Raw genomic sequence first — 26,071 nt, 5'->3', positions numbered from 1 at the left:
AGTTTGTGAAATTAGAGAAATGGATATGCATATGATTAAAATAAAGCAGACATATGATTGATTACCTTTTCTTAAAGGTTTTAGATTTATTGCTTAAACACAAAGAGAAGGGATTGTTAGTTTCTAGAAGCTTTCTTGCTCAGGTAATCTGAAAGGCAAAGAGAGCTCCAAAAAGTAGAGCACAGAAGCTATGGTGTCAATTGCCTAAACTGTCATGGCTTTGTCACCTCTGAACTGTGAGGTCTAGATATTTACTATATTTATATTTATATATTTACATTTGCTTAGCTATTTACTATACTTCTAATCACAGATTTCACAATAAAAATAGAGGGTGGAGTGAAGAATGGACCAAATCAGAGCTGAAAAATTTTGAGTATCACTTTATTGCAAGTCATTTGATCATCTGAAAATGTAATGAGTGTTTTTACCTTTAATTTTTAATTAATTTATTAAATTAATAATTTTTTTTACTAGTGGTAATGGAAGGCTTCCTTATTTATTTTTACATGCCACAGGAGTTGACATTTTATGCTTGCATTAACAAATCCTGTAATTCTATCACTACAGACAAACTGGTAACATTCAGCTGTGGAAAATATATTGAATGACTAAAATTATAGTACTTAAAAAAAATAAACATTCTTTAAATGTTTCTAAGCTAATCAATAATCAAAGGCTTAAAAAAATTGAACTCATTCATGGGCAAAACTGGTGGCAAATACTGATTTTAAGAACAAACCTCTAAGGTGTAATAACTGGACTTGTCCTAATTCTTGGGTATCTCCTCTAAACCAATTCCTCATTATTAGTTATAGCATTCTGATCAAACCCCTCAGGGGTCTAATACTGTATATCACATAGACAAAGACATGGAATCTCTTTGCTTAGAAAACTAATGAAGATTTACAAGCTGTAATTATTCATATCCCCACGTGGCTAAAGGTAAATTATTTCTAAATCTAAGGTGGATATATTACATAGACATCCTCCAGAGCTTATCTGCAGTTAAACAGTGCTTTCTTCTTTTCAGATCTGAAACTTATGTTTTTCTTTCCTATGCATTAATAGTTTCTCTCATCATTCCCAATATTTAACTGAAGTTGAAATGGTAAATGTGACAAAATAGTTCTCTTTTGAACTGTATCTTAGCTAATATTGGATGAAGCTGTTCTAGAGTGACAATGGGCTTCATTATTGAAATACTAACCCTTGCAGGGATGCCCACAAGGTTCTAAATCCCAGGGGAAAATATTTCCTAGAATTGTTTTATCCAAGGGTTAAGTCTAGAGAAGTGGTCACACAATTTTTTTGAGCATCCATTTCTAAGAGCTGGGGGGTAAAAAGTGTGCCTGCACCTTTCAATTCCTTTAAGACTCAGTTTCAAGCCACCTTCTGCCTTTCTTGATCTCCCTCAACTCCACCCAAGCACCTTCTCCCAACATCATCTAGTCTCTGGTATATAATCCTATTTACATACAATACACATTGCCTCAAGCTAGATCATAAACTCTTCAAGGGCAAAGATTGTTGCACTTTGTCAGAAAACCCTCACAGTAGACTAAAGCTCCTACTGCACACAGGCCACTGGTCTTTACCCCACTGCTCCAGTTCCTGACTTAGCTTAATCTGTCTGGATATCACAACCACCCACCTAGCCAGTGAAGGGACAGGGGATAGGAAGGGGGAAAGGAAAACGAGGAGATTGCACTGACAGACTTCACATAGTGGGACACACTAATAAAGTCTTTGTACCCCAATGTCTCCTCTGCTGCTGCTTGAATCCTCTCAACCTCTCAGTTACTCCCATCCTTGGCCACTCCATTGAGCCAGTAGTCTGGGTCTTGGCTAGGCAGCCCAGATATCCCATGCCTCTTGCCCAGTCTTTGTCCATCTGAACTAGGCCCTGTGTCAGTCTCCACGGGGGCTGATACAGCTCAGATCTTGGAGGAGGGTTAGGAAAGACAAATTCGTACCTATCCCACCGCTTCTGCAGTGGCTCAAAAATAGTGTACCTTCTGCTAGAAACCTCTTGTCAGAGTGAAGATGACCACTGAAAAGCAGCAACATATAGTGCACAGAGCATTGTATCAGAAATTAGGAAGACCTTGGTTCTTATCTCACCTCAGACACTAGCTGTGTGACCCTGTACAAGTCATATAGCTTCTCTGGGCCTCAGTTTCCTCATCTGTAAAACAAGGGAGTTGGACTCAGTGATTTCTAAGGTCTCTTTCATCTCTCAACTCTATGATCTTATAGTCTGTATTTTTCTTAGAGCATCTCCACTAAATATCTTTCCACTGGTCTCCTCCTCCCCCATTTCCCACCTCAACACCTGGTCTAGTGAAGTCAATTTAGAAATGCTCAATCCTTTTCTACTTAGCTTTTCCCCTAAAAGGGCTAAGAAGAGTTTCACTGAAGCTCTTTTCTTCCCCTATGGTATTAGGAAACTGGATAAAAAGAATGCTGGCTTGCTAAGACCACTTTTAAGATAAGGAAGTGTGGTATATTAAGAAAATACATAGGTCTTAAAGTTAGGTGACTTAGTCCTGGTTCTGACTCTTACTAAGTCACTACTAGGCAAACTGTTTTAATCTTTCTAAGCCCCATTTTTCTCATGCTATCACCTTTTTTTTTTTAAGTTGTTTTTTTATTTTTATTTTTTTTTAAGCAATTGGGGTTAAGTAACTTGCTCAAGGTTACAGGGCCAGTTATTATTTCTGGGTGTGGTGCTGAGTATCTGAGCCCGGATTTGATCCAGGTCATCCCGACACTGGAGCCGGTGTTCTTACTCGCTGAGCCACCTGGCCGCCCCTAAGCAATTGGGGTTAAGTAACTTGCTCAAGGTTACACGGCCAGGTGTTTCTGGGTGGGTGCCAAGTGTCTGAGCCCGGGATTCAATCTCCAGGTGTTCTCAACACTGGAGCCGGTGCTCTTACTCGCTGTGCTACCTGGCCACCCCATCATGCTATCACCTTTAAAAAAAAATTATCCCTTGACAACTTTGGAAAAATGGCAAAACGAAAAGACTTTCAACTGGGTATAAAAGAAAATAATTTCTACATGATTTTCCATAAGACTAAAGTCCTGAACCTAACTCTCCAAATAAGTATAAATTCCCCTGTGCCCTTGTTTTCTCACTCCTAATGAATCATAGTTGAGATTCTTCCTCCATTCCCCCAGACCCTGCCACGACACATGTAGCATCCTTTAGGTGTTTCTCATCACAGACTATAGATTTGATAGGTACCGGAGGGCAGTATAAATGCTTAAGCCACTACAAGGGGTATTCTTGTGTAAACTAGGAAATATTTTTTACATTTTTAAAAATCTAAAAAAAATTAAAAATCCTCAGTTCATAACCTACACAAAAATAGGCAGCCAGTTGGATTTAGCCCTTAGACTATAGTTTGTAGATCCTTGCTTGCGTAGACCCAGCTGTTATGGCCAGAGAGCAGCAGGCTAACAAAGCCTTCTCTCATTCCAACTAGATATGATCCCCCCACTGTATATCATTGTTATGACCAATAAAGATCTAGCAATTGAGATTGAGAAAGAATAGTGGTTAGATAAGTATGGGGAGAAAAATGAGTCAGAGAAGTGTCATGAAAACCTAAATGAAATGATTCAAGAGAATAATGTGATTTAACGGTGTCAAAAATTGCAAAAAGGTCAAGAAGGATGAATACTGAGAAAAGAACCACAGGTTTCACAATTAAATGGTCCTTAGTAACTCTGGAGAAAGCAGTTCAGTTAAAGACCATATATAATAGATATTTATCTGTCCCATTAGGTAAGGACATCTATCTTATTCATCTGTCCTATTCTTCATAATACTTTATATGTAGTAGGCAGTTTGTATTTGATTTATTTGATGTATTCAACATCAAATTTGATGTATTTGATGAATTCAACAGATTAACAAATGATGGTGTGGAAGAGACATGGAAGAGGGAGGTAATACAACAAGGGAGAAATGAAAGAGCAAAGTGAGACTACACTATAGAATACACAGAATCTGGAAGTCTTGAGGTGGGAGACATCAAGTCTTGGTAAAACTTAGTGGAAGTTAACCCATTCTTTTGCACCTAATACTTCAACCTGTCCTCTTCAAGATAAAAAAGGAAGTTTCTGAGAAACAGTGCACTTTTGACTTAAGTGTCTAAAGGTGATTAACCCTTTAGAATGGACTTCAGAAACTGAGAGCTTAATTTCTGAAGCATTTCAGTTACTACCATTAAAAAAACAAAAGTGGAAACCAAAAATCTCCCCCACAAACCTGATCCACTTACAAAATTCCTTAAGGATAAAACTTAAATATCACAGAATCTCTTTAAAAATTATCTCAAGTTATCTAAGTCCAATCCATACTTAAACTGAAATACCTTCCACAATAGACAACTGACAAGTGATTATCCAGTCTTTTCTTGATCTTGTGAGAAACCTCTGAGAGGCAGCCTATTTCATTTTTGGACGACTTGAATTATTAAGGAGTTTTTCCTCCTTATGTGAAGCCTTGAATCTGCCTTTGGACCTTCCATCTACTACTGCTAATTCTGCTGCTGGGAACAAGCAGAGCAGGACTAAGACCTCTTCTACATTTAAGACTTTAAGATACTTTGACAGTTTTTGTGTCTTCCTCAAATCTTCTCTTTTCCAGGTGATCATCAGATAGCACCATCTCTAATTTCCTTAATATTTTGTTTTCCCTAGCCAAGTTCCAACTTAACAAAATCTTTGCTAAAATGTCAGAAATAAAATGGAATCAAATATTCTAAATGTGGTCTGACCAAGGCAGAGTAAAGAAGACAGGTTATCAACTCCCTTATTCTGTTTGTTAGCTCTCTCTTAAGACAGCCTAAGACTGGACTGGTTTTTGTTGCCATATCCCATGTTGACTGCAAGTCACTAAAACCTTCTGGGGTTCTCCCAGCACTCAGGAACTGCTACTAGTCAGATATCCCCTATATTGAATTTGTGACATTACTTTATGAAATCAAGCACAAAATTTTACATTTATACCTACGTTTAATTTCACCTTATTAAATTTGGCCCATTGTGTTAAGCTGTTGAGATCTTCCAGGAGTCAGATCAAGTCAAGTCCATAAATATTTATTAAACACCTACTATGCACCAGATACTGTTCTGGGAACACAAAGATATTGTTTTGCAAACACAAAGAATTGCTTCCCTATCCCAATACACCCCCCCCCCCAAAATCCATGCTCTCATGGAACTCACAGTCCAATGGGGAAGACAACATACAAACAAATATGTACAACCAAGAAGTAAGATAAACTGGAGATAATCTTAGAGGGAAGGCACTAGCATTAAGGAGGATCAGGAAAGACTTCTTGTAAAAAGTGGGATTTTAGCTGGGACCTGAAGCTGATCGGGGAAGCCAGAAGGTGATGAGGAAGACAAGAATTTCAGACGTGAGGGGGACATTCAGTTGAAATGAATGGAATTAGGAGATATGTGAGAACAGCAAGTAAGATCGTTAGCAAGTGAGGGGAAAAAATAAGGTATAAGAAAATTGGAAAGGTAGGAGATGGCCAGGTTATAAAAGAATTTTATTGCTAAATAGAGTTTTATATTTGTTTCTAGAGGTTATAGGAAGACATCAGAATATACTGAAGGGGAGAGGTTGATAGTCAGATTTGTGCTTTAGGGAGATCAATTTGACAGCTGAGTGGAGGAATACTGGAGTAGGATTCTGTTTATGGCATCCAATGTCCTTGTCCTGCTTAACTTTGTGTCATCATCCAAGTCAATGACAAAAAACATTAAGAAGCATGAGTCCAAAACAGTTTCTGGTGGCACTGGACTCCTTTCTCCAAATTTATACTGACCCATTAAGGACTACTCTTTTGGTCAGGGCAGTCAGTTTCAAACCCACCTAATTGTACTATCATCTGGCAAAACATTCCCCTGTAAATCGGTAATAATTCAATCTTGTTTAGTACTTTAAGGTTTCAAAGTAGTTTCCTCACAATCTTACTGTGAGATCATGTACTATTATTATCTTCATGAAGAAACTAAAGATTCTTGAAAAGACTTTGCTGAGCAAATGTCTAAGATAAAATGTGAACCCTGGTATCCTGCCTTTCAAATCTAGCACTCTTTCCCCTATGTGCTATGCTGCTTCTCATAGATAACATGAAAATTCTTCAATGCACTGCTGAAACAGACTAATCTCTATAGCATTTCCTTAATCCATCAGCCTGGTCAATCTGTCAAAAAAAGGAAATAGAACTAGTCTGACAGGAGTTATTCTTGATCAGTCAATACTCTTTCTTGATGATCACTGCTTCTTTTTCCAAATTCTCAAGAACCATCCCTTTATTAATATAACAAAGAATATGTAATCAAGTCTCACCACCCTATAATTTAAACATTCCACATTCTTCCCTATTTTGAATATAGGGACATTTATGCATCTTCAGCTTTACAACACCTCTCCTTGTACCACTATTTTTCAGATTGCTAATAACAGTGAACTCATCATTTACATCTACCAAGTCCTTCAGAGTCCTGGTGACTTGAGGTCTGCCATTCCAAAATGAGAGACAAAGTTTAAAATACAAATAAGTCTAATGCAAGTATGGCCTACTCTAGGGGTCATTTTTATCAAAGTATAAATAAGTAATTGGGCCTCATGCTACATACATGCAATCAATCCCAGATACCAGGGAAGCTGAGACTGGTGGACTGCTTGACTTGGCAAATCTGACCTGAAGTAGGGCTAAGTTGACTGACTGTCCAGAATCAATATGGCAAGCCCCCAGAAGTGAAGAGATCAACCAATTACCTAAGGAGGGGTGAACCAGTACAGGTTAGAAAACAGAGCAAGCCAAAGCTCCCCCCAAATTTAAATTGGTCATAGAGGTTTGGCTGTCCCCCCATTCCCCTCCCCAAGAACTTTGAACAAAAACTAAAATAAAATTACTTAAATTACCAGATGGCAGGGACCATGTATCTAGCTCTGGCTCTTCTCTCTATACTTACCTCACAACTGGACTATGTGAGTGATGTCCTCCTTGATCTCACTGTCTTCAATTTCTCCCACAGCTAATCTAAGGTGCATATTGTTACTAAATGGTTTAGTTTACTTAAATCAGATAATTCCCCTTCAGGAAATCCTGTAATACCTTTCCCATGCCTACAAGAAAAAATCTTAACTTCTTAGCATGGTATCAAAAATCTAGCCCAAAACTATCCTTTTCAACCTTATCCCCAATGTACACAGCTCCAGTAGGTTTTCTAGAAAACAATGAATGGTACAGTGGAAAAAAAAAAAAAAACTGGACTGGAATCAGAAGAAATCAGTAGAAATTTCACCTCTGATGCTTACTACCTTTGGCAAGTCACTTACCACTTAGGACCTCAGTTCATTATCTGTACAATGAGGAAGTTGAACTAGATGACCTCCCTTTCAGCTATAAATCTATGAACTCTCTCTCTCTCCCTATATATATATACACACACACACACACACACACACACAATATATATATATATATACACTATATATATATATATATCTTCTTGACCTTTAAAGCCAATTAAGCCCTACCTCCTACACAAAAATTTCTTTCGACACCAAACCAATCTGCAGTATTTTCTCATCTCCTTTGAACTGTTATAGCACTTACTGACCTTACTGCTGAAATACTGAAATGAGTTATCAATTATTTTTATCTCCTTAACTGGATTACACAACCTCTGAGGTATTTTTGTATCCCTCACTGAGCCTCTATTCATTATTTGAATAACAGGGGGTTAATAAGTTTTATTATTAAACCAATTTAAAAATCTACCATATTCTTCAAATACAACTAGGAAAATTACTCTCCAAATATCCATATTAACTTCTGATTTGGAGATAAGATTTTACTTCCTCATGACACCATGAGTATAAGTTTCACCTGGCAAATACATCTTTAGATTTTTTTTTATATAGTTGCCAAGTTAATCAGAAAAATCACCCAAACAGAAAATCTCGCGGTAATGGAATGTTTAGAGAATAAATGTCCTGGCTAAATGAAATGTTCACAGTTCACTGAGGTGTTAGTGGGAGAAGTACTGGAGGAGGTGTCAAAACAGTTGAGTTTTGGCTGCAGCTCCACCTTGGCTGGAAAGTCAAAGTCTGAGCCACACTGATTTATCCACAAAATGGGGATAACAATATTTGTTCTTCTTATCTCAGAGGACTATAGTGTGGACCAAACTAGAATGTAGATGGACTGCACTTAAAATTAATGCACAATTCAAATGTTAAGGATCATCAACAAAAAAGTACTTTTCACTCTATCTTCTTTAACTAAAACTTTCCTAAAGCATGTTAACCTGTTCTTCCACTTTAGTAGGGCATGAGGAGTACCAAATGCCTGGTACAGATAACAAATCCTTTAAGAAAGTAGAGAGGAAAAAGGGCTAGAGTCCTCAAGGAAGGTTTTGAAGAGAACACAAGCTGGTCCTTGTAGGTTTAACAGGCAGAGACAAGGGGTTGCGTCGTTCATTCTAAGCAGGGGGAACTTCCCCCTCTCTACCTCCCCAAGCAACCATAAGAAACTAAGAATCCACAACAGAGAAATGAGAAGAGACTAGTTTGGAAGAAAAAAAGAGTTCTTGTAAAGAGATAACAGAAAATAAAGTTAGAGAGATTGGTTGGAATTAAGACTGCAGAAGGTATTAAAATGTCAGCCTAAGGTGTTTAGTCCCTATCCTAAATAGAAGAGCTATGGAAGGTTTGGAGGCAGAGATGAATATTGAAAAAATAAGCTTTTGGTTAAAGTAACACGATAGTGGTATGTAGAATAGAACTATAGATGACGGGAACAGACAAATATACAGAGATCAATTACATAACCAATATAGGTCCAGTTGAATGAACTAAGAATGGACTCTGGAGTCAGAGAATCTAGGTTCAAATCCTACTCCTGATGCTTACTGTCTCTGTTCAACTTTGGATAAATCACCTAACCTCTTAGCCAGTTTCCTCATCTATAAAATGAATGGGTTGGGGGGCGGCCAGGTAGCACAGCGAGTAAGAGCACCGGCTCCAGTGTTGAGAATACCTGGAGATCGAATCCCGGACTCAGACACTTAGCACCCACCCAGAAACACCTGGCCGTGTAACCTTGAGCAAGTTACTTAACCCCAATTGCTTAGGGGCGGCCAGGTGGCTCAGCGAGTAAGAGTACCGGCTCCAGTGTCGGGATGACCTGGATCAAAATCCGGGCTCAGATACTCAGCACCACACCCAGAAATAATAACTGGCTGTGTAACCTTGAGCAAGTTACTTAACCCCAATTGCTTTAAAAAAAAAAAAATGAATGGATTGGAATTAGGTGGTCTCTAAGGTTCCTTCCAATTCTTAGATCTATGATCCTGTGACTATGAGGCTATGTAATGACAATTTCGACGCAGGTAGTGACTAGTAAGAAATGGAGGAAGTGTTTGAAGGAAAATCAAGATTTAGCAGTTAAATCAATGTAGAATGAGAAGAAGGAACTATGAGGGTTTCTAATGACTGAAGACTGGGAGAATGATAATAGAAATAAAAGCATAAATGTTATTCAACACCTCATTATAACTAAATGCTACAAGCAATTAAAATAGCAAGCTTCTAATTTTTAAAAACCAAAGTAAACTGTATTCAACATAAAGGTACTTTCTCAAATAATTTTGTGGAGGGTCACATAATTTATACAAATGAATTATAAAATAACATAAATTATGAAACACTATAAAACACTTTAATGTATCTGTTGTATGAGCTGGTATTATGACCTGGTACCTAAATGAAGTCAATTAAATAATATACATTTATTAAGTACCTACTATGTGCTAATCACTGTACCAAGCACTGGGGATGCAAACAGATATCCTCAAGGAACTCACAAAATAATGTGGAAGTATGTAATATGTATTTTGCAACGAATATTCTGCTAACTTCTGAGTACTTGAACAATGCAAAAACAAATGACTATTCTATTTACAAAGACCATGACTATTTACCCTGTAAATTGTATTATTCAGGCTAAGAATCAGTTTTTAAATAGTGATACAATTCAAACTTAAAATACAAGATGCCTCTGCCTAGCTTCACTCAATCACTCACCTAAATTTAGCAATGCTAGCTGGTTTTCCTAAAATCATAAAAAAAAAAAAACACACGGACCATCTTACATAAATGATATTTGATAATACATCCAGAAATACTGGACTAAATGTACATTTTTACATAGAATTGTGGGTTGATCTTGCCTTTCCACAGCTAAAAAAGAATTTTAAAAATTATACCAGACATGAAGTTATATAAGCTTCATAGTTACCTTTACTTTTTCCCTTCTTAAGCAACAGAATAGACAATTTTCATTAAAAGTCCAATCAGAAACACCTTCAGGTTCACAGTCTGTAAAATTACAGCAAAAGCAAATTACTTAAATCACAAAATTACTTATGGTAACAAAGAATATGCTTATATATAGTTTCAAATAATTATTTACTAGAAAAGAAAATAATGCCTTGCCTTAAAGTGCTACATTCCATATTAGTACTATATATTTTTGTGTGCATAACTGCCTTACATAAAAGTATTTACGTCAAACATTCATGTTTCCAGTTTTAAAAGTGCATGTACACCTATGTACTTGTGTGCGCGTGCACACGTGCAAGGGAGTGTGCATGTGTAATTTTAACCAATATATAACTGAACAAGAAGGAAGAGGGAGGGGAGTGAAGAACAAATCACCAAGGTAACATCCATTGTCTGGAGACTAGTGTTTCTGTTATTAGGAAAGCAAAACAGAAACAACAAAAAAAGACTGAATACCTTTAAATAAACTGAGATCTTTTAATAATCCAGGTCCAAACAGCCCTTCGAGGATACTTTCAAACCCTAAGAACAAAGGGGAAAAATGTTAGTGTATCACCAAAACTGTGCAATAGTAGCTACAATTAGTATTTATATGTTGCTGGGGGGAAAAAGGACTTTGTCATCTAGTACTGAAAGATGACCCCTGGGTCATTTGTGAAGAAATGCAGAATAAAAAAAAGTCCTAAAGGATGTCTATACTTTTACTAAGTACCCCACACAATTCCAAAGAAAAGTAAAGCTACACATTAGTAGAAATAACTTAAAAACATAAAAGTTCATTACTGATTCCATATACATATCAACACTTTTCCAAAAATGTCTGGACATTTCTTACATCCTTCACTCAATTTCTTACAACCTACAAACTGAGTTTCAAAAGATGTCTTGTTTTTGCTTGTTCACTACTGCTCTTCTGTTCTATTAAGCAATTCTGACTCAGTGGTTGAATCTAAGATACTTTCTAAATTATAGACAAGAACTAAATTGAAAACTTACGCATTTCTTCAAATAGGAAGTACCTAGAATGAGAAATAATTTCTATACTACTAAATAAAATAAGAATCATACTCTCTGGACACCCCTGCTTTCTCTTCATAGAATAAACACCTAACTTCCCTGCTACAGTTACAATCACTAACACCTAATGTATGGAACAAAAAAGTTTAGATCAAATCTGACCACAATTGAACAGATAATAGTCAGTGTGTTCAAAACCAAAACACCAAGGATACCCAAGAGAAAATAAAAAATTCCAAAACATTAATATCCTAGTACTATCACATGGCCATGTCCCCAAAAGACCTTCTTCCCTTATTATCTGTGCTTTCTGGTAAGGATGCTGCTTATTTATAAAACTGAAGGAAAAAAAAAAAAAAGATGAGAGTCTATTTCACATACCCACAGAAATTCTTTTAGTACAACATACCAGAAAGGTTGGTAAAAGATAGTAAATATGGAATCTGCATTACCTGCAAGAAAGGTACACCAGTAAAATTTCATTTCAAGAAATAAAATTACAATGATAGGCTCTACATTTTTATATTTTCTGTGGTTCATGTAGGTGGGTACAAGCAAAGAGCAACTCCCACCAGTCTTCTCACATAGCCTGATTCTTTCTAAATCTTTCCATAATCCCCCAAAGAAGTCATCTTCAATGTCCCTCTTGCTGTTCCTGTTCATTGCTTAAATCTCATTCTAATCACATAATCAGCTCTACCTTCTTTTAGGTGACTTTTCTGCTCTTCTCTCCACTCATTTGGTGACCTCCCATGCTTAGCAATGTACCTAAAACACTGATGGCAAATAAATACTTATTGACCGAAATACTCAATAATGAGTTTCATATTTCTTACATGCAGATCATCACTGGAAACAAAGCTTCAACCCACACAATGCTCATCCACTGAAAGGGTCTTTGAATTACCTGCAATTTTGATTCTTCTGAGATTCCCAGACATAGAGAATCACAAAAAATACTAACTTTAAAAACATGGATTTTTTTGGCCTCTGGCCGTTTGGGACCATGGAAACTGCCATGTAAAACAATCTCTTCCTACACCATGTTAGGCTCAGCAATATAAACACTAGAGAAACAGCGCAGGTACTTTCTTTGTTATCTATCCACTTCAGTATGTCTATTAGACAAATCTTCTCCATATGGACTTCACTGACAGGTCTTCTATAGTCCTTTCCTTAACTCCTGAGTTGTTAGTACCCCTTTAACCCTCTGAAAGGTATTGCTAAGCCCATCTTAGACTGAAATTGCTTTCCCCAGAGTTACTAAGCGCCTTTTAATTGTGAAACCTATGATTCTTTTCTCAATATTCATCCTTCTTGATCTCTCTGCAGTTTTTGACACTGTTAATCACATTCCTTTCTTTAATATTCTGATTTAGGTTTTCATGACACTTCTCTGACCCATTCTCCTCCTCATACTTATCTAACCACCACTCTCTCAATCTACTTGCTAAATCTTTATCCAGGTCTTATCCCGTAAGTGAGAATATCTCTCTCAAGACTCTGTCCTGGTAGCTTTTCTTTTTTCCCTCTATTCTATTTTACTAGGTAATCTTAACACCTCCTATCATTTCAATTCTCTATGTAGATTTATTAGCTCTAACCTCTCTATATGATATTCTGCTCTCTTACCTCTAAATGCCTACTAGACATCTTGAACCATAGATTTCTTAAAGTTACTATATCTAAAACTGAACTCATTTTTTATGTTTAATTCTTAAATTCCATTTTATTTGCAATTCTGAATTAGCTCCCTCAACCACTGACAAAGCAGGAAAAACAAAACCTGTTATAAATATGTATAGTCAAACAAAACAAATGCCCTCATTTGCCATGTAAAAAAAAACTAGTATGCTTCAATCTGCACTCTTGAGTGCCAGTTCTCTATCTGGACATGGATAGCACTTTTCACCACAAGTCCTTAGGAAATGTCATGGATTATTGTATTGATTACTAGGTTTGTCATAGTTGATTACCATTACAATATTACTATACTAAGCATATTGTTTCTCTGGTTCTGCTCATTTCACTTTGTATCAGTTCATATGTTTCTTCCCAGGTTTTTTCCTGAAAATACACCCTTTGTCATATCATATAGCACAATAGCATTCTGTCATATACACAAAGCTTGTTCAGCCATTCTCCAATTGATGGACATCCCCTAAGTTTTCAATTCTTTGCCACCACAAAAAGCTGCTATCAATATTTTTGTTCACATTAATCCCTTTCTTCTCACTTCGATCTCTTTGAGGTACAGACCTAGTAGTAGAAGAGTATGCATACTTTTATAGCTTTTAGGTACAATTCTAAATTGTTCTCCAGAATGGTCGGGCTACTTCACAGTTCCACCAACAGTATATCATCAGGGTAACTTCTCCTACATTCCTTCTAGCATGTGTCATTTTCCTTCTCTGTCATCCAATCTGATGGGAGTGAGGTAATAAATCATAATTGTTTTAATTTGCATTTTTCTCATCATTAATGATTAAGAACTTTGTTAATATGGCTATTGACAGCTTGGGTCTCTTCCTATGAAAAGTGCCTATTCCTATCCTTTGACCATTTATCAAGTAGGGAATGGCTCTTACTCTTACAAATTAGAATTGATTCCCTAAATAGCTTAGAAATGAGATCTTTGCCACAGAAAAATGCCACAAGGATCCCACCCCGCCCCCCCCTTCCCTCCAGTTTCTGGTTTTTTGTTTTTTGGTGTGATTTTGGTCACGAACTCTTCCCCTATGAATAGATGTGACATGTAATTCCTTCTATGTTCCTCTAATTTGTCTATGATGTCTAAATCTTGTATTCATTTATAACTTGTCTTGGTATATAGTGAGATGTTGACTTATACCTAGTTTTTGCCACATTGCTTTCCAGTTTTCAGATCAGTTTTTGTCAAATAATGAGTTCTTGTTCCAATATTTTGGATCTTTGGATTTGTTAAACACTAGACTACTAAGTAAATTTTGCTTCTTCAGATTGTGTGCTTAATCTGTTCCACTGGTCAATCTCTCTCAATTTCCTACCTGGTATTAAACTGTTTTGTTTTGGTTTTTAATAAATTATAGTTTTGTAGTTAAGTTTGAGATGTAGCTCATGCAAGCCCTCTTCCTTTCCACATTAAAAAAAATTAATTCCCTTAATATTTGTAATGTTTTTTTTTTCCAGGTGAATTATATATTTTTTCTTAGCTCTATAATGTTCTTTGGTAGTTTGGTTGGTATGGAACTGAATAAGTTAATACATTTAAGGACTACCGTCATTTTATTATATTGGTTCAGTCTACCCATAAGCAACTGATATTTCATCATGTAGATCTGTATTTGAATAGCATTTTGTAATTACGTTCATATAATTCCTGTGTGCTTTGAAAAGTAGATTCCCAAACATTTTGTATTATCTGTAGTTATTTTCAGCAGAATTGCACTATTCTCTTCCTGAAAATTTTATTAGTAGTATCCAGAAACACTGATAATTTATGTTGGTTTATTTTACAACCTATAACTTTGCTGAAATTGCTCATTGTTTCACTTAGTTCTTTAGCTATTCTAGGGATAGCATTCTAGGGTTCTCTAAGTAAATCATTATCACTTGCAAGAAGTGATAACTTTGTTGTTTTTTCATCTGTGCTTATTCCTCCAATTTCTTTTTCTTATCTTACTGCTATATTTAGTATTTCTAGCACTATATTGAATAGTAATTGTGATAATATCTGTTCTTTGCTTTATCACTAATCTTATTGGAAAGACCTCTTTCCTTATCCTTGTTAGAGACAATGCTGATTCTTGGTTTTAGATAGATACTACTTATCATTTTATGGAAAGCTCCACTTATTTCTATTCTTCCTAGTATTTTTAACAGGAATGGGTGCTATCACTCAACAAATTATAAGCTTCTAGCAAAAACCTTTTTCATCTTAACCTATATAATCAAATGATTTATTTTTAATATTGTATTTATAATTTTCCTTATATTGAACCAGTCCTGAATTCCTGATGTAAATCCAGTAGTGTATAATTTTTGTGAAATGTCGCTGTAATTTCCTTAATATCTGAATTAAAACTTTTGCATCAATTTTCATTAGGAATAGTTTTCTGCAGATTTTTTCTTTGTTTTGACTCTCCTAGGTTTAAGGATCGAGAACATTTGCATCATAGAAGAATTTTGATATGCTTCCTTCTTCCTATTAAAAAAAAAAGTTTATACAGTGCTGGAATTGTTCTTTAAATATTTGGTAAAACTCACCTACAAATCCATCTGGTCCTGGGGATTTTTGAGACTTCAATTATAACTTGTTCACTCTGTTTTTCCAAGATGAGGTTACTTATAAACTCTACTTCCTGTTCTGAGCATCTAAGCAATTTATATTTTCCTAATATCCGTCCATATTATTTAGATTGTTAGTTTTATTGGCATATAGTTGGGTGAAATAGCTCCTAATAATTTCTTTTATTTTTTTCTTCACTGGCTATGAATTCACCTTATTCATGTTTTAATGTTGGTGATTTGGTTTTCTCTTTAAAAATAAATTTAACCAATAATTTATCTATTTTATTGTGCCTCTTCACCCTGAAAAATCCACTTATGTATAAAACATTATTAATTTAATGGGTATTTTTGCTTTCAATTTTGTTCATCTTTTCTTTGATTTTTTCAGAATTTCTATTTTGGTGTTTAAATGGAGATTTTTTATTTGTCAGTTTTTTAGCTTTTAAAAATTACATGCCCAATTCATTGATCTGTTCTTTTTCTCTCTTAGTGATGAAAGAATTTAGAGATGCAAAATGTCCCCTAAGTACTGTTTTTAACTTCATCTCAAAATTTTGTCACATTGTCACTGTATTTAAAGAAACTGTTATTTCTGTGATTTGTTCTTTAACCTTTTTTAGGACTAAGTTTAGTTTTCAATTAATTTTTAAACTTTGCCACAAAGGCATTTTATTTAATGTAATTTTCATTGCATTATGCTTTCTGCATTTGTTTTGTGAAGTTTTACATAACTTATGGACAATTTTGATTAAGATACCAACACACAGCTGAGAAACAGGTATTCTTTCCATGGCCACTCAATATTCTCCAGAGGGCTATCACTTTCTAAAATTCCATACAAGTCCTTTGTTTCTTTTTGTTTTGGTTAATTTATCTATATATGAGGAGTAAACTGAGAAATTATGGTTTTGCTGTTTATATTTCATTCTTCCTGTAACTCATTCAACATTTTCATTAATACAGATGTGTGAATAATATAGAAAATGTCTTGCATAACTGTATATGTATAACCTATATAAAACTGCTTGCTGACTCATGCAATAGGAAAAAAAATAAAACATTCAAAAAGAAAGAAAGCAGACATGCCATTTGGTGCATATATGTTTAGTGTAAGGATTAATTCGTTATTTATAGTACCTTTTAGTAAAATATGGCTTCCCTGTTTATTTCTTTTAGTTAGGTCCATTTTTGTTGTTGTTTTATCTAAGGTCAATGATTGCTATCCCTGTCTTTTTTATTTGAACTGAAGTTTAATAGAATTTACTCCATCCCCTTAACTTTGTGTGTATCTTCCAGTTTCAAGTGTGTTTCTTATAAATAAATTTTATAGTGTTTAATCCATTTTGCTAACCTCTCCCATGTGGTGGGTGAGTTAATCCCCTTCATATTCATATAAGTGATATTTCCATCCTATTCTCTTATATTTTTCCTTCTCTTTTTTCTCTGCCCTCTCTTTAAGAAATTGTTTTCCTTCCAACTTATCCCTCCTTTAATCTACCTGCCCTCTTATTCATTTTCTTTCCCTCCTATATCCTTGTTGGGAGAAATGTATTCTTGTACCAAACTGTAGGTGTGTGTTATGTATTCTTTCCTCCCTTTAACTAGTTCAGATGAGAGATTCTGAGTGTTGCCCATTCACTTCCTTCTTATTATACAGACTTCTACTTGTGCACTAAGTTTATATAAGATAATTTTGCTCTCTCGTCCTTCTCCCAGTGTATTTCTCTTCCACACCCTTTCCATTCTTCTTTTAAGATCATCATCAAAACATAACCAAATCACGAGTCTCTCTAATTAAATTAGTGGTCCCCTAATGAGAGAGTTCTGAGAGGACAAATGTATCATTTCCCCATACAAGAAAGTAAATAGTTTAACCTTGCTTATTAGTCTCTTATGATTGGTAAGCTCATGTTTGCCTTTAAATGTTTCCCTTGACTGTGACTATAAAATGTCAAAATTTCTACTCAGCTCTCGTCTTTTTTTTTTTTTAATCAGAAATGAAGTCTTCAATTTCATTAAAGATCCATTTCTTCCCCCTATAGAATTATACTCACTTTTTCTGGTTAAGTTATTCTTGTTTGTAAGCCTAAATATTTTGCCTTCTGGAATATCATATTCCAGACTCTGTGATGGCATTTACTAATAAATCTTATGTGATCTTGACTACTTCTCCTTGGTGCTTGAATCTTTCCTCGCTGGCTGCTTGCAGTATATTTAATTTGATGTAGAAACTCTATAGATTTTGGCTATAATGTTCCTAGGTTTTATTTTGAGATTCTTCTATTTCCACTTTGTCATTTGGTTCTAAGAGATCTAGGCAGTTTCTTCCCCCCACCCCCCCACCCCTCCCCGATTTCCTGAAATGATGTTTAGGCTCTTTTTGCCCATGGCTTTCAGGTAACACAATGGTTCTTAAATGATCTTTCCTCGATCAGTTTTCCAGGTCAGTTGTTATCCTGTGAAATGCTTAATATTTTCTTCTTCTTTTTTCAGTCTTTTGAGTTTGCTCTATTGTTTCTTCTCTCCATGTTTCATGGAGTAGTTAGCTTCAATTCTAATTTCCAGAGAATTATTTTCTTGAGTAGAATTCTGTACTTCTTGTTCCACGGTGTTCTTTTTTTCATATCTTTCTTCCATAAATCGCATTTCTTTATCTACTATCCTCAATTTTTTAAAAACAATTCTTTAGCTCTTTTCTAAAACTCTTGCTTTAACTCTACCAGAAATTCTGGTTGGACTTGTGTCCAAATTGTATTTTTTTTCTTTGAGGTTTTGCTTGTAAATGTTTTCAAGTCATTCTCTTCTTTGGGGTTTGTACTGAGCTTCCCTGTCATCATAACAGCTCTCTCTTTACAGCAGGATTCTTTTCTTTGGTTTCCTCATTCTTGCAACATACTTCTTGACTTTGGACTTTCTGTTAGTGCTAGGCACTGTATACTTGTAGAAGCCCTGGCCTGAGCTTTTGTTCTTCTTATATCTGTGAGCTAATTTCACAATTCAGATGGGGGGGGGGGGGGGAGAGCCGGAACAACAAGCTTTCAATGATCCCAAAATGATGAGATTCAGGGCAGAGTATTCTCACTACCCTCCTGGTCTGAGTTCTACAAGTTCCTGACCCAGGTTTGATTCTGTTGGCTTGTCCCTGGTTGAGAGGTTCAATAGACTGACGCTGGACTCAACTACCTATTAGCCACTAAGAGGCTTTGGAGGTATCCCTTTGGTCTGGCACTTCTGCCCTGATTATTCCACTGAAGAATTCCACCCTGGGCTAAAAACTAGAAATACTCTGCTCCTGGGATTGGAGTCAAATAGATTCAGTTTGTTTCTTGTCAGTATGCAGCTGGGGATCTGCTAGCAACCTCTCTCCTTGGATTGCTATCCACAATGGATCTGTATTGGTGTGGTAAGTGACAGCTGCCAGATGGCACTCATTCATGTACCCTACAATAGTCCAGAGATTCCCAGGGATCTCCTTCTGCCTTGACCCCCAGTCTCTTCTCTTTCAGTTCTTGGGTGCTGGAATGCTTCAAATGTTGAGTTGCTGACCAGACCCCATCCCTAATATCTGCAGACCTCTAGGGTCTCCCTAAGCCTCTGTGTGGGCTGGAAAAATTACTCACTTTTGACTTGTTTTTGGATTTCCTGATGAGAATGTGATCTTGTACATATCCTAGATCTTTGTGGAAGAAGTGTGATGATGGACTTAGAATATACTTCTTTCTACTACTCTATATCTTGACTCTACCTAAGAACTCATTACCTCTACTCCTTATCTCTTCCTAACTTTCCTATTAATGTCAAGGACACCATTATCTTCCCAGTCATCCAGGCTTTCAACCTAGGGGGTCACTCCCTATTCTCACCTCTCCATAGCCAATCTGTTGCCAACTTCTATGGATTCTACCATCATAAAATCTCTCATACACAGTTCCTTTCTAACACTACTATCATCCTGGTGCAGGCTCCCTCACCTTACACCTGGACTACTGCAGTAGTCTCATTGGCCTGCCTTTCTCAAGTCTCTTCTCACTGCAGTTCATCTTCCATTCAGCTATCAAATTTATCCTTCTAAATCTCCACATGCCACTTCTTCCCCTATATGCAATAAACCCAAGGGCTCTCTTTTACCTCCAACATCAAACATAAAATACTGTTTGTCTCTTAAAGTCCATCATAACCGGGCCCTCTTCCCGCCACCACCACATATTCTGCAATTCAGTGATAATCACCTCCCTGCTAGTCCTCACAAAATATTCTCCATCTACTGATTCCATGCATTATCACTGGCTGTCCCTCACACCTAGAATTCTCTTCCTACTCATTTCTGCATCCTGGCTTTCAGCAAGTCTCAGCTAAAATCCTATTTTCTGTAAGAAGCCTTTCTTAATCTCCCCTTTAATTCTAGTACCTTCCCTCTGAGACTGTCTATAATTTATCCTGTATACATCTTGTTTGCATGATTTCTCTCTCATGAGACTGTGAGGTCCTCAAGGAGAGGGATATTTTGGGTTTTCTGCTAACTTTCTTAGACAAATCTTTGTTGCTAATATAAAGGCTACTCTTGCTCACTGTGTACCTTTCTTTTGCGCTTTGTATGTTCTTCATTGTAATTCTTCAGAGATTGGGCCATTGCTTTGTACTTGAATGCTTGGTGAACTGAAGTGACTCAGTATGAGACCTTTTGTGACACTGCAAATGTCTTTTTTGAGGATGCCTTTCTGTTTTTACATCTTGGTTGATGTCAATACTTAATCAATACTGAACAGTTATCACTATGGTCACAGAGTTTATATAATTCTAATGCACACATGAAAGGCATCATGTCTGAGGAGAGAGACATCAAGACTGCATTTTACTGTGAATAAAATTAATTTTTTGATACCAGTAGAAATAGAGGAACCTTAATACTCTCTACACTTTTCAGTCAACTGTGACAAAAATCACCTGTAAAAGTCCACCTGTTCTTTTTTCCATGTTTTTGCTAATGATACCTTCAATATGTCAATACAACATTCTTTTGAAACTCTGAGAGATAATAAACTAGGCATATTGGTTTATATCTATGTATTGATAACTTATTTTGGTTGAAGCAAAAGATAATTCTTTCCTACGTTCAGAATCTTCCCCTACAAAGTTATCTTGAAAACTGATCCCAGAGTACTTTTAAAATTTGTATCAGTTGGAAGATTTTTCATTATATATCTGATCAAACCAGACTTTTTTCTCAAGTTCATTTTCTTATAAGCCACTTACAAAAGGAAAATTTTAAATAAAATTTTTAGCCTCAAGCAAAACCAAAGGAATTAGCCAACAGGAAAAGAAAATGTTACTCTTCCGTGTCCTCTATCAAGCCAAGCCTATCTAAAGTTTGGCCACCTTTACCCCTGCTTTTGTATTCTTTAAAAAATAAGTAGTTACCAAAAAAAACAAACAAAACAAGAAAAAAAGTAGTTATAATCTGCATGTGCCTAATTTTTGCTGGGCTGATTCATTTGTTATTATCTCATAAAAATCTTTCAAAATTTCTTGTATGCTTCAGAGTTGTCATTACATGGCATCATAATATTCTATTATATTAATATATAACTTATATAGCCATTTTCAATGGTTGGGCATAAAGGCTGGTTTTGTTTTTGTTTTGGTACTGCAAGCTGAGTATGAATATTTGTGTGCAGAAAGGAATGATAGGAATTTTTTCATTTTCATAATTTTTGGGATAAAGTTCTAGCAAGAAAATTATTGCAATGAAAAGTACCATCAATTTTTTAAACACTTACTGAACATTACTCTTCAAAATGTTTGCGACAATCTGCAATCTCACTGTTGTTAGCATCTTGGGGGGTGAGGGGAAGTGCACTTGCCTATTTAACTTATGCAATGTTTATTGGTTTATAAGAACTTTATTTTCTGAATATTGATGTACAATTCAACAGAGTGCTAGGCTTCAAGTCAGAAGACCTGAGTTAGAATCCTGCTCCACTCATTTAGTAGCCAGGTATCCCTGGAAAAGGTCACTTAACTAAACTTTCTGAGCCTCAGTTTTCAGTAAAAAGTGAAGATAACATCAGGACCTACCACATAGGGTTGTAGTGAGGATCACAAAAGAAGATGTATTTAATAAATGCATTTTTTTTGTTTTTTTTTAAGCAATTGGGGTTAAGTAACTTGCTCAAGGTTACACAGCCAGTTATTTCTGGGTGTGGTGCTAAGTATCTGAGCCCAGATTTGATCCCCAGGTCATCCCGACACTGGAACCGGTGCTCTTACTTGCTGAGCAACCTGGCTGCCCCTAAGCAATTGGGGTTAAGTAACTTGCTCAAGGTTACACGGCCAGGTGTTTCTGGGTGGGTGCTAAGTGTCTGAGCCCAGATTTGATCCCCAGGTCGTCCGGACACTGGAGCCAGTGCTCTTACTCAATGTGCTACCTGGCCGCCCCTAATAAATGCATTTTGCAGCCATTCAAGAGCTACATAAAGGCTAAAAGAAAGCACTTGATTTTTCAGCTGTTTAAACTGTAATATATACTAAGTAGACAAAGGACAGATGAATTCTTTTGTTATACCACCCAAGAACAATTGCTCTTCATCTCTCCTTACACCTTTCTTCAAAAAATGAAACTCTTTAAAAAAAAATACAAAAACGATGCAGAAACTATGAAGAAGATATTAGTGAAAAATCTATGCATGATTTTTATAGTTCTTCAAAGTCTTTAAAAGAAAATTTACAAAAAGGTTAAACCTCCAAGTCTTGGGACTTAATTTGAATCAGTCTGATGAAATCAATGAATACTTATTAAGCACTACTAAGTGCCAAGTACTGTGCTAAGTTCTGGGGATACAAAGAAAGGCTAAAACAAGACACTGTCCTGAAGGAACCTATATTATAATAGAAGGCTAGGCACACACAAGGTTACATACAGAGTAGATGATAAGCAATCTAAGTTAAAGGTTTTAGTAGTGGAAAGGGATTCGAAAAGACCCCCTACATAAAGTAGTATTTAAACAGACTCTTGAAGGAAGCCAAGAAAACTAAGAGGTAGAGGTTAAACTGGATAGAGCATTCCAAGCATGGTAAACAAGCAGTACTAATGGTATGCAGACTAAAGATATAAAATTCAAGGAATATCAAGTAGGCCAGTGTAACTGGATCATAGAAGGTTTGGAGGATAAAGTCTCTTAAAGTAGAAAGGGGGCAGGTTCTGAAGTACTTTAAAGGTACTAGAACATTAAAAATTTTTTTTAAATTAATGCCTTTTATTTTTGTAACACAGGCATTTCCAGATACTATTACTCCACTATGATCTACTGTTATAACAATAAAAAGTTGGAACTTAAGACCACAACATTCACTTCTTAAAAAGTATATATTAAATTTAACACAATAGCACCTATATAGATAGCCCTGTGTATTCATGTCTGCATAAGACAATGAAAAAAAACATTCAGAGGATTAAAATTTATATACCCTCTATCTCCTATGTTGACCTTGGGCAGGTCACTTAACTGCTCAGGGCCTCAATTTCTTCATCTGTAAAATGAGAGGGTTTGACTACATGACTTCTGAGGTCCCTTCCACCTTTAAAGCCACAATCCTGTGAACTTTCTTCTTCCTCTTATTTTTAAATGTTCCACTGATACTTTTCTTTTAAAATAACTATCATTAGTACTTTTCCACACTAATACTCTCCTCTTCCCAAATAAAGGTCTTCCTTTATTTGTATATTTAAGTATAATTAAACAAAACAAATCCATACAATAGCCAAATCTGAAAAATAAATTTCAACACAGTACACAGGAATAGCAACATTACATGATGATCAACCATAACAGACTTAGCTCTTCTCAGCAATACAATGATCTAAGACAACAACAAAAGATTCATAATAGAAAATTATATCTATATCCAAAGAAATAACTATGGAGTCTGAAAGAAGATTGAAGCATACTAGTTTCTTTTTTTAATTGTTTTTTCTTTCTTGTGGTTTTCCCCTTTTGTTCTGATTTTTCTTTCACAGCATGACTAATGTGGAAATGTTTAATATGATTATTGTTCATGAAAAACCTATATCAGATTGCTTGCTGTGTGTGGGTGGGAGGGGTGGGATTTGGAACTTAAAATCTTATAAAAGTGAGTGTTGAAAACATTAAAAAAAAAAAAGCAAAAACCAACAAATAAAAAAACAACAAAAGAAGAAAAATGCCATCCACCTACAGATAGAGAACGGATGGACTCTGAGTGCAGATTAAAATATATTGTCTTTTTTCTTTTGGAATATGGATGATACAAATATTTGTTTTGCATGAATATACATATTTGTGATGAATTGTCTTTTTCTTGCTTTCTCAATGGGAAGATAGAGAAGTGGTAGGGAGAAGAATTTGGAACTAAAAATAAAATAAACTGAATTTTAAAAGAAAAAAGAAAAATATATCTTACTCTGCACACCTCAGCAACACTTATTTTTAAGAAAATGTCATTTTTAAAAGTTTTATTTCTTTTTTTTTTTTTTAAAGCAATCGGGGTTAAGTAACTTGCTCAAGGTTACACAGCCAGTTATTTCTGGGTGTGGTGCTAAGTATCTGAGCCTGGACTTGATCCCCAGGTCATCCCGAAGGTGCTCTTACTCAATGAGCCACCTGGCCGCCCCTAAGCAATTGGGGTTAAGTAACTTGCTCAAAGTTACACAGCCAGGTGTTTCTGGGTAGGTGCTAAGTGTCTGAGCCCGGATTCAATCCCCAGGTCATCCCGACACTGGAGCCGGTGCTCTTACTCGCTGTGCTACCTGGCCGCCCCTAGAGTTTTATTTCTTATATATCTATCTCTGACTCCAAATTCTACATTTTTTCCATTACCACACTGCCTCCACCTTTATAAGAGTTTGTTATTTCTAAAAATTTCATCTGTAACATACAAATTTCATGTCTAGTATAAAGTAAAAACTCCAACCATTATCTGAAACTACTAAATGTTGAATATAAATACCAAGATGGTATAATAGGAAGGTACTTGCTCAAGATAAATATTTGTTGATTCCTCTAGCCACTGGTGGCTCCTGCCCCCCAACCAAATATTTAAATTACTTACACTCTATTTTGTATATACATATGTGTGTACTTAATGCTTGCCCCAAGAGAATGTGAACTCTGAGGACAGGGACTATTTCATTTTTGTTTCTGTTTTTAGTACAGTGCCAGGAACATAAAAAGAATTTAATAAACGCTTGTTGACGGCTTGATGAAAACACATTTACTGTTCTTTCATTTGGAAAACTAAAGAATTGCAAGTAATCTCCCAAATTATACACTACGTATATGTCCTGTGGACATTTCAAATCCAACATGTCCAAAAGTGAACTCATTATAACTGAACTTTTCCCCCCAAACCTACCTGCGCCCTCCCCTAACCCCCCACTCTACATATACCCCTGCCCTCACAGAAGGCAGGAGCAATTTCATTCTTGTTTTTGTATCTCAATCACCTACTAACTGGCATGCAGGAGGTGCTAATAAATGCTTGTTTACTCATCAACTACATAAAGAAGTTCTCTCCTAGGTTCTAACATTCTATAATTCTATGATTAAATAAGGCAAGTAGGGATATAATGAAGAAGTAAAGTAGATTAGACAACAAGGAAATCAAAGAGAAAACTATATAGAACATGAGAAAGAATAAAAAGGAATAAAAAGCAGGGTGAGAATTTTATTAATTATACAAAAACGATCAGAAAAGCCAAAGCTCAGAAAGTGGTGAGGGGAAAAAGGTCAAATTACTCAATTCTGAAAAAAAAAAAAAAAGAAGAAGAAGAAACTCATATGATTATGAACTAAAAGACTTAATTGTAACTAACTTTTCTCAAAATAGCAAATGCAGGAGTTAGGGCCTTCATGTTGGTCATACACACAACAATACATTTAAATCCTTATAAATCTTGTTGCTTGGATATTGTACAATCATATTTTGCTAGCCCTCTGTTCACTGATGTTAATATTAATAAAACTGAACGGCATTAAATATTGGATTTAGCAGTTGCATAGCAACAGCAGAACATTTTATGTGCTATGCTTGACATTAACAAAAGGCAAATAAGGAAAGAATGAATGTATTCAAAATTTATACTATGGACTTCACAGAACAGCCATGAAGCTCAATAACAAAAAGCTATAAAGAACAAGAGACTGAATAGGACCACCATACATATAGTGATAAACATCTTTTCAAAAGGAATTTCTATAGAATCTCTCTTGAACATCCTATAGTCCTTGTATCTAGCCTCTCCATTCCAATCTATTCTTATCTTTAACATTTATCTTCCTAAAACACTACTTTATCAAAATGTTATCTCTCTCCACCCTTAAACACACACACACACACACACACACACACACACACACACACACACAC

General features: G+C 35.7%; 1 protein-coding gene across 13 annotated transcripts in view; it reads right to left on the bottom strand.

Moving 5' to 3' along the window:
- The window catches only part of LCOR (ligand dependent nuclear receptor corepressor), a 143,898-nt gene that overhangs the window by 62,882 nt on the left and 54,945 nt on the right, over window positions 1-26,071 (bottom strand). For 5 of the 13 annotated variants that reach the window (XM_069067110.1, XM_069067116.1, XM_069067120.1 and 2 more), the window contains 2 exons: window positions 10,841-10,906; window positions 10,341-10,420 (listed from right to left, as the gene is read on the bottom strand). The exons of 5 other annotated variants lie outside the window; for them this stretch is intronic. In XM_069067110.1, coding sequence (XP_068923211.1) covers window positions 10,341-10,420; window positions 10,841-10,906 — 146 coding nt within the window. Of the gene's footprint in view, window positions 1-2,124; window positions 2,189-10,340; window positions 10,421-10,840; window positions 10,907-26,071 lie in introns of all 13 variants that reach the window. 3 more of the 13 variants (XM_069067112.1, XM_069067114.1, XM_069067117.1) reach the window with 1 other exon arrangement.

Source organism: Petaurus breviceps, unplaced genomic scaffold (assembly GCF_028583685.1).
Source record: "Petaurus breviceps papuanus isolate PSGF00001 unplaced genomic scaffold, PetGlider_PUasm1.0 90740, whole genome shotgun sequence".
Classification (NCBI taxonomy): Eukaryota; Metazoa; Chordata; class Mammalia; order Diprotodontia; family Petauridae; genus Petaurus; species Petaurus breviceps.
This window is presented reverse-complemented; position numbering and strand designations above follow the sequence as displayed.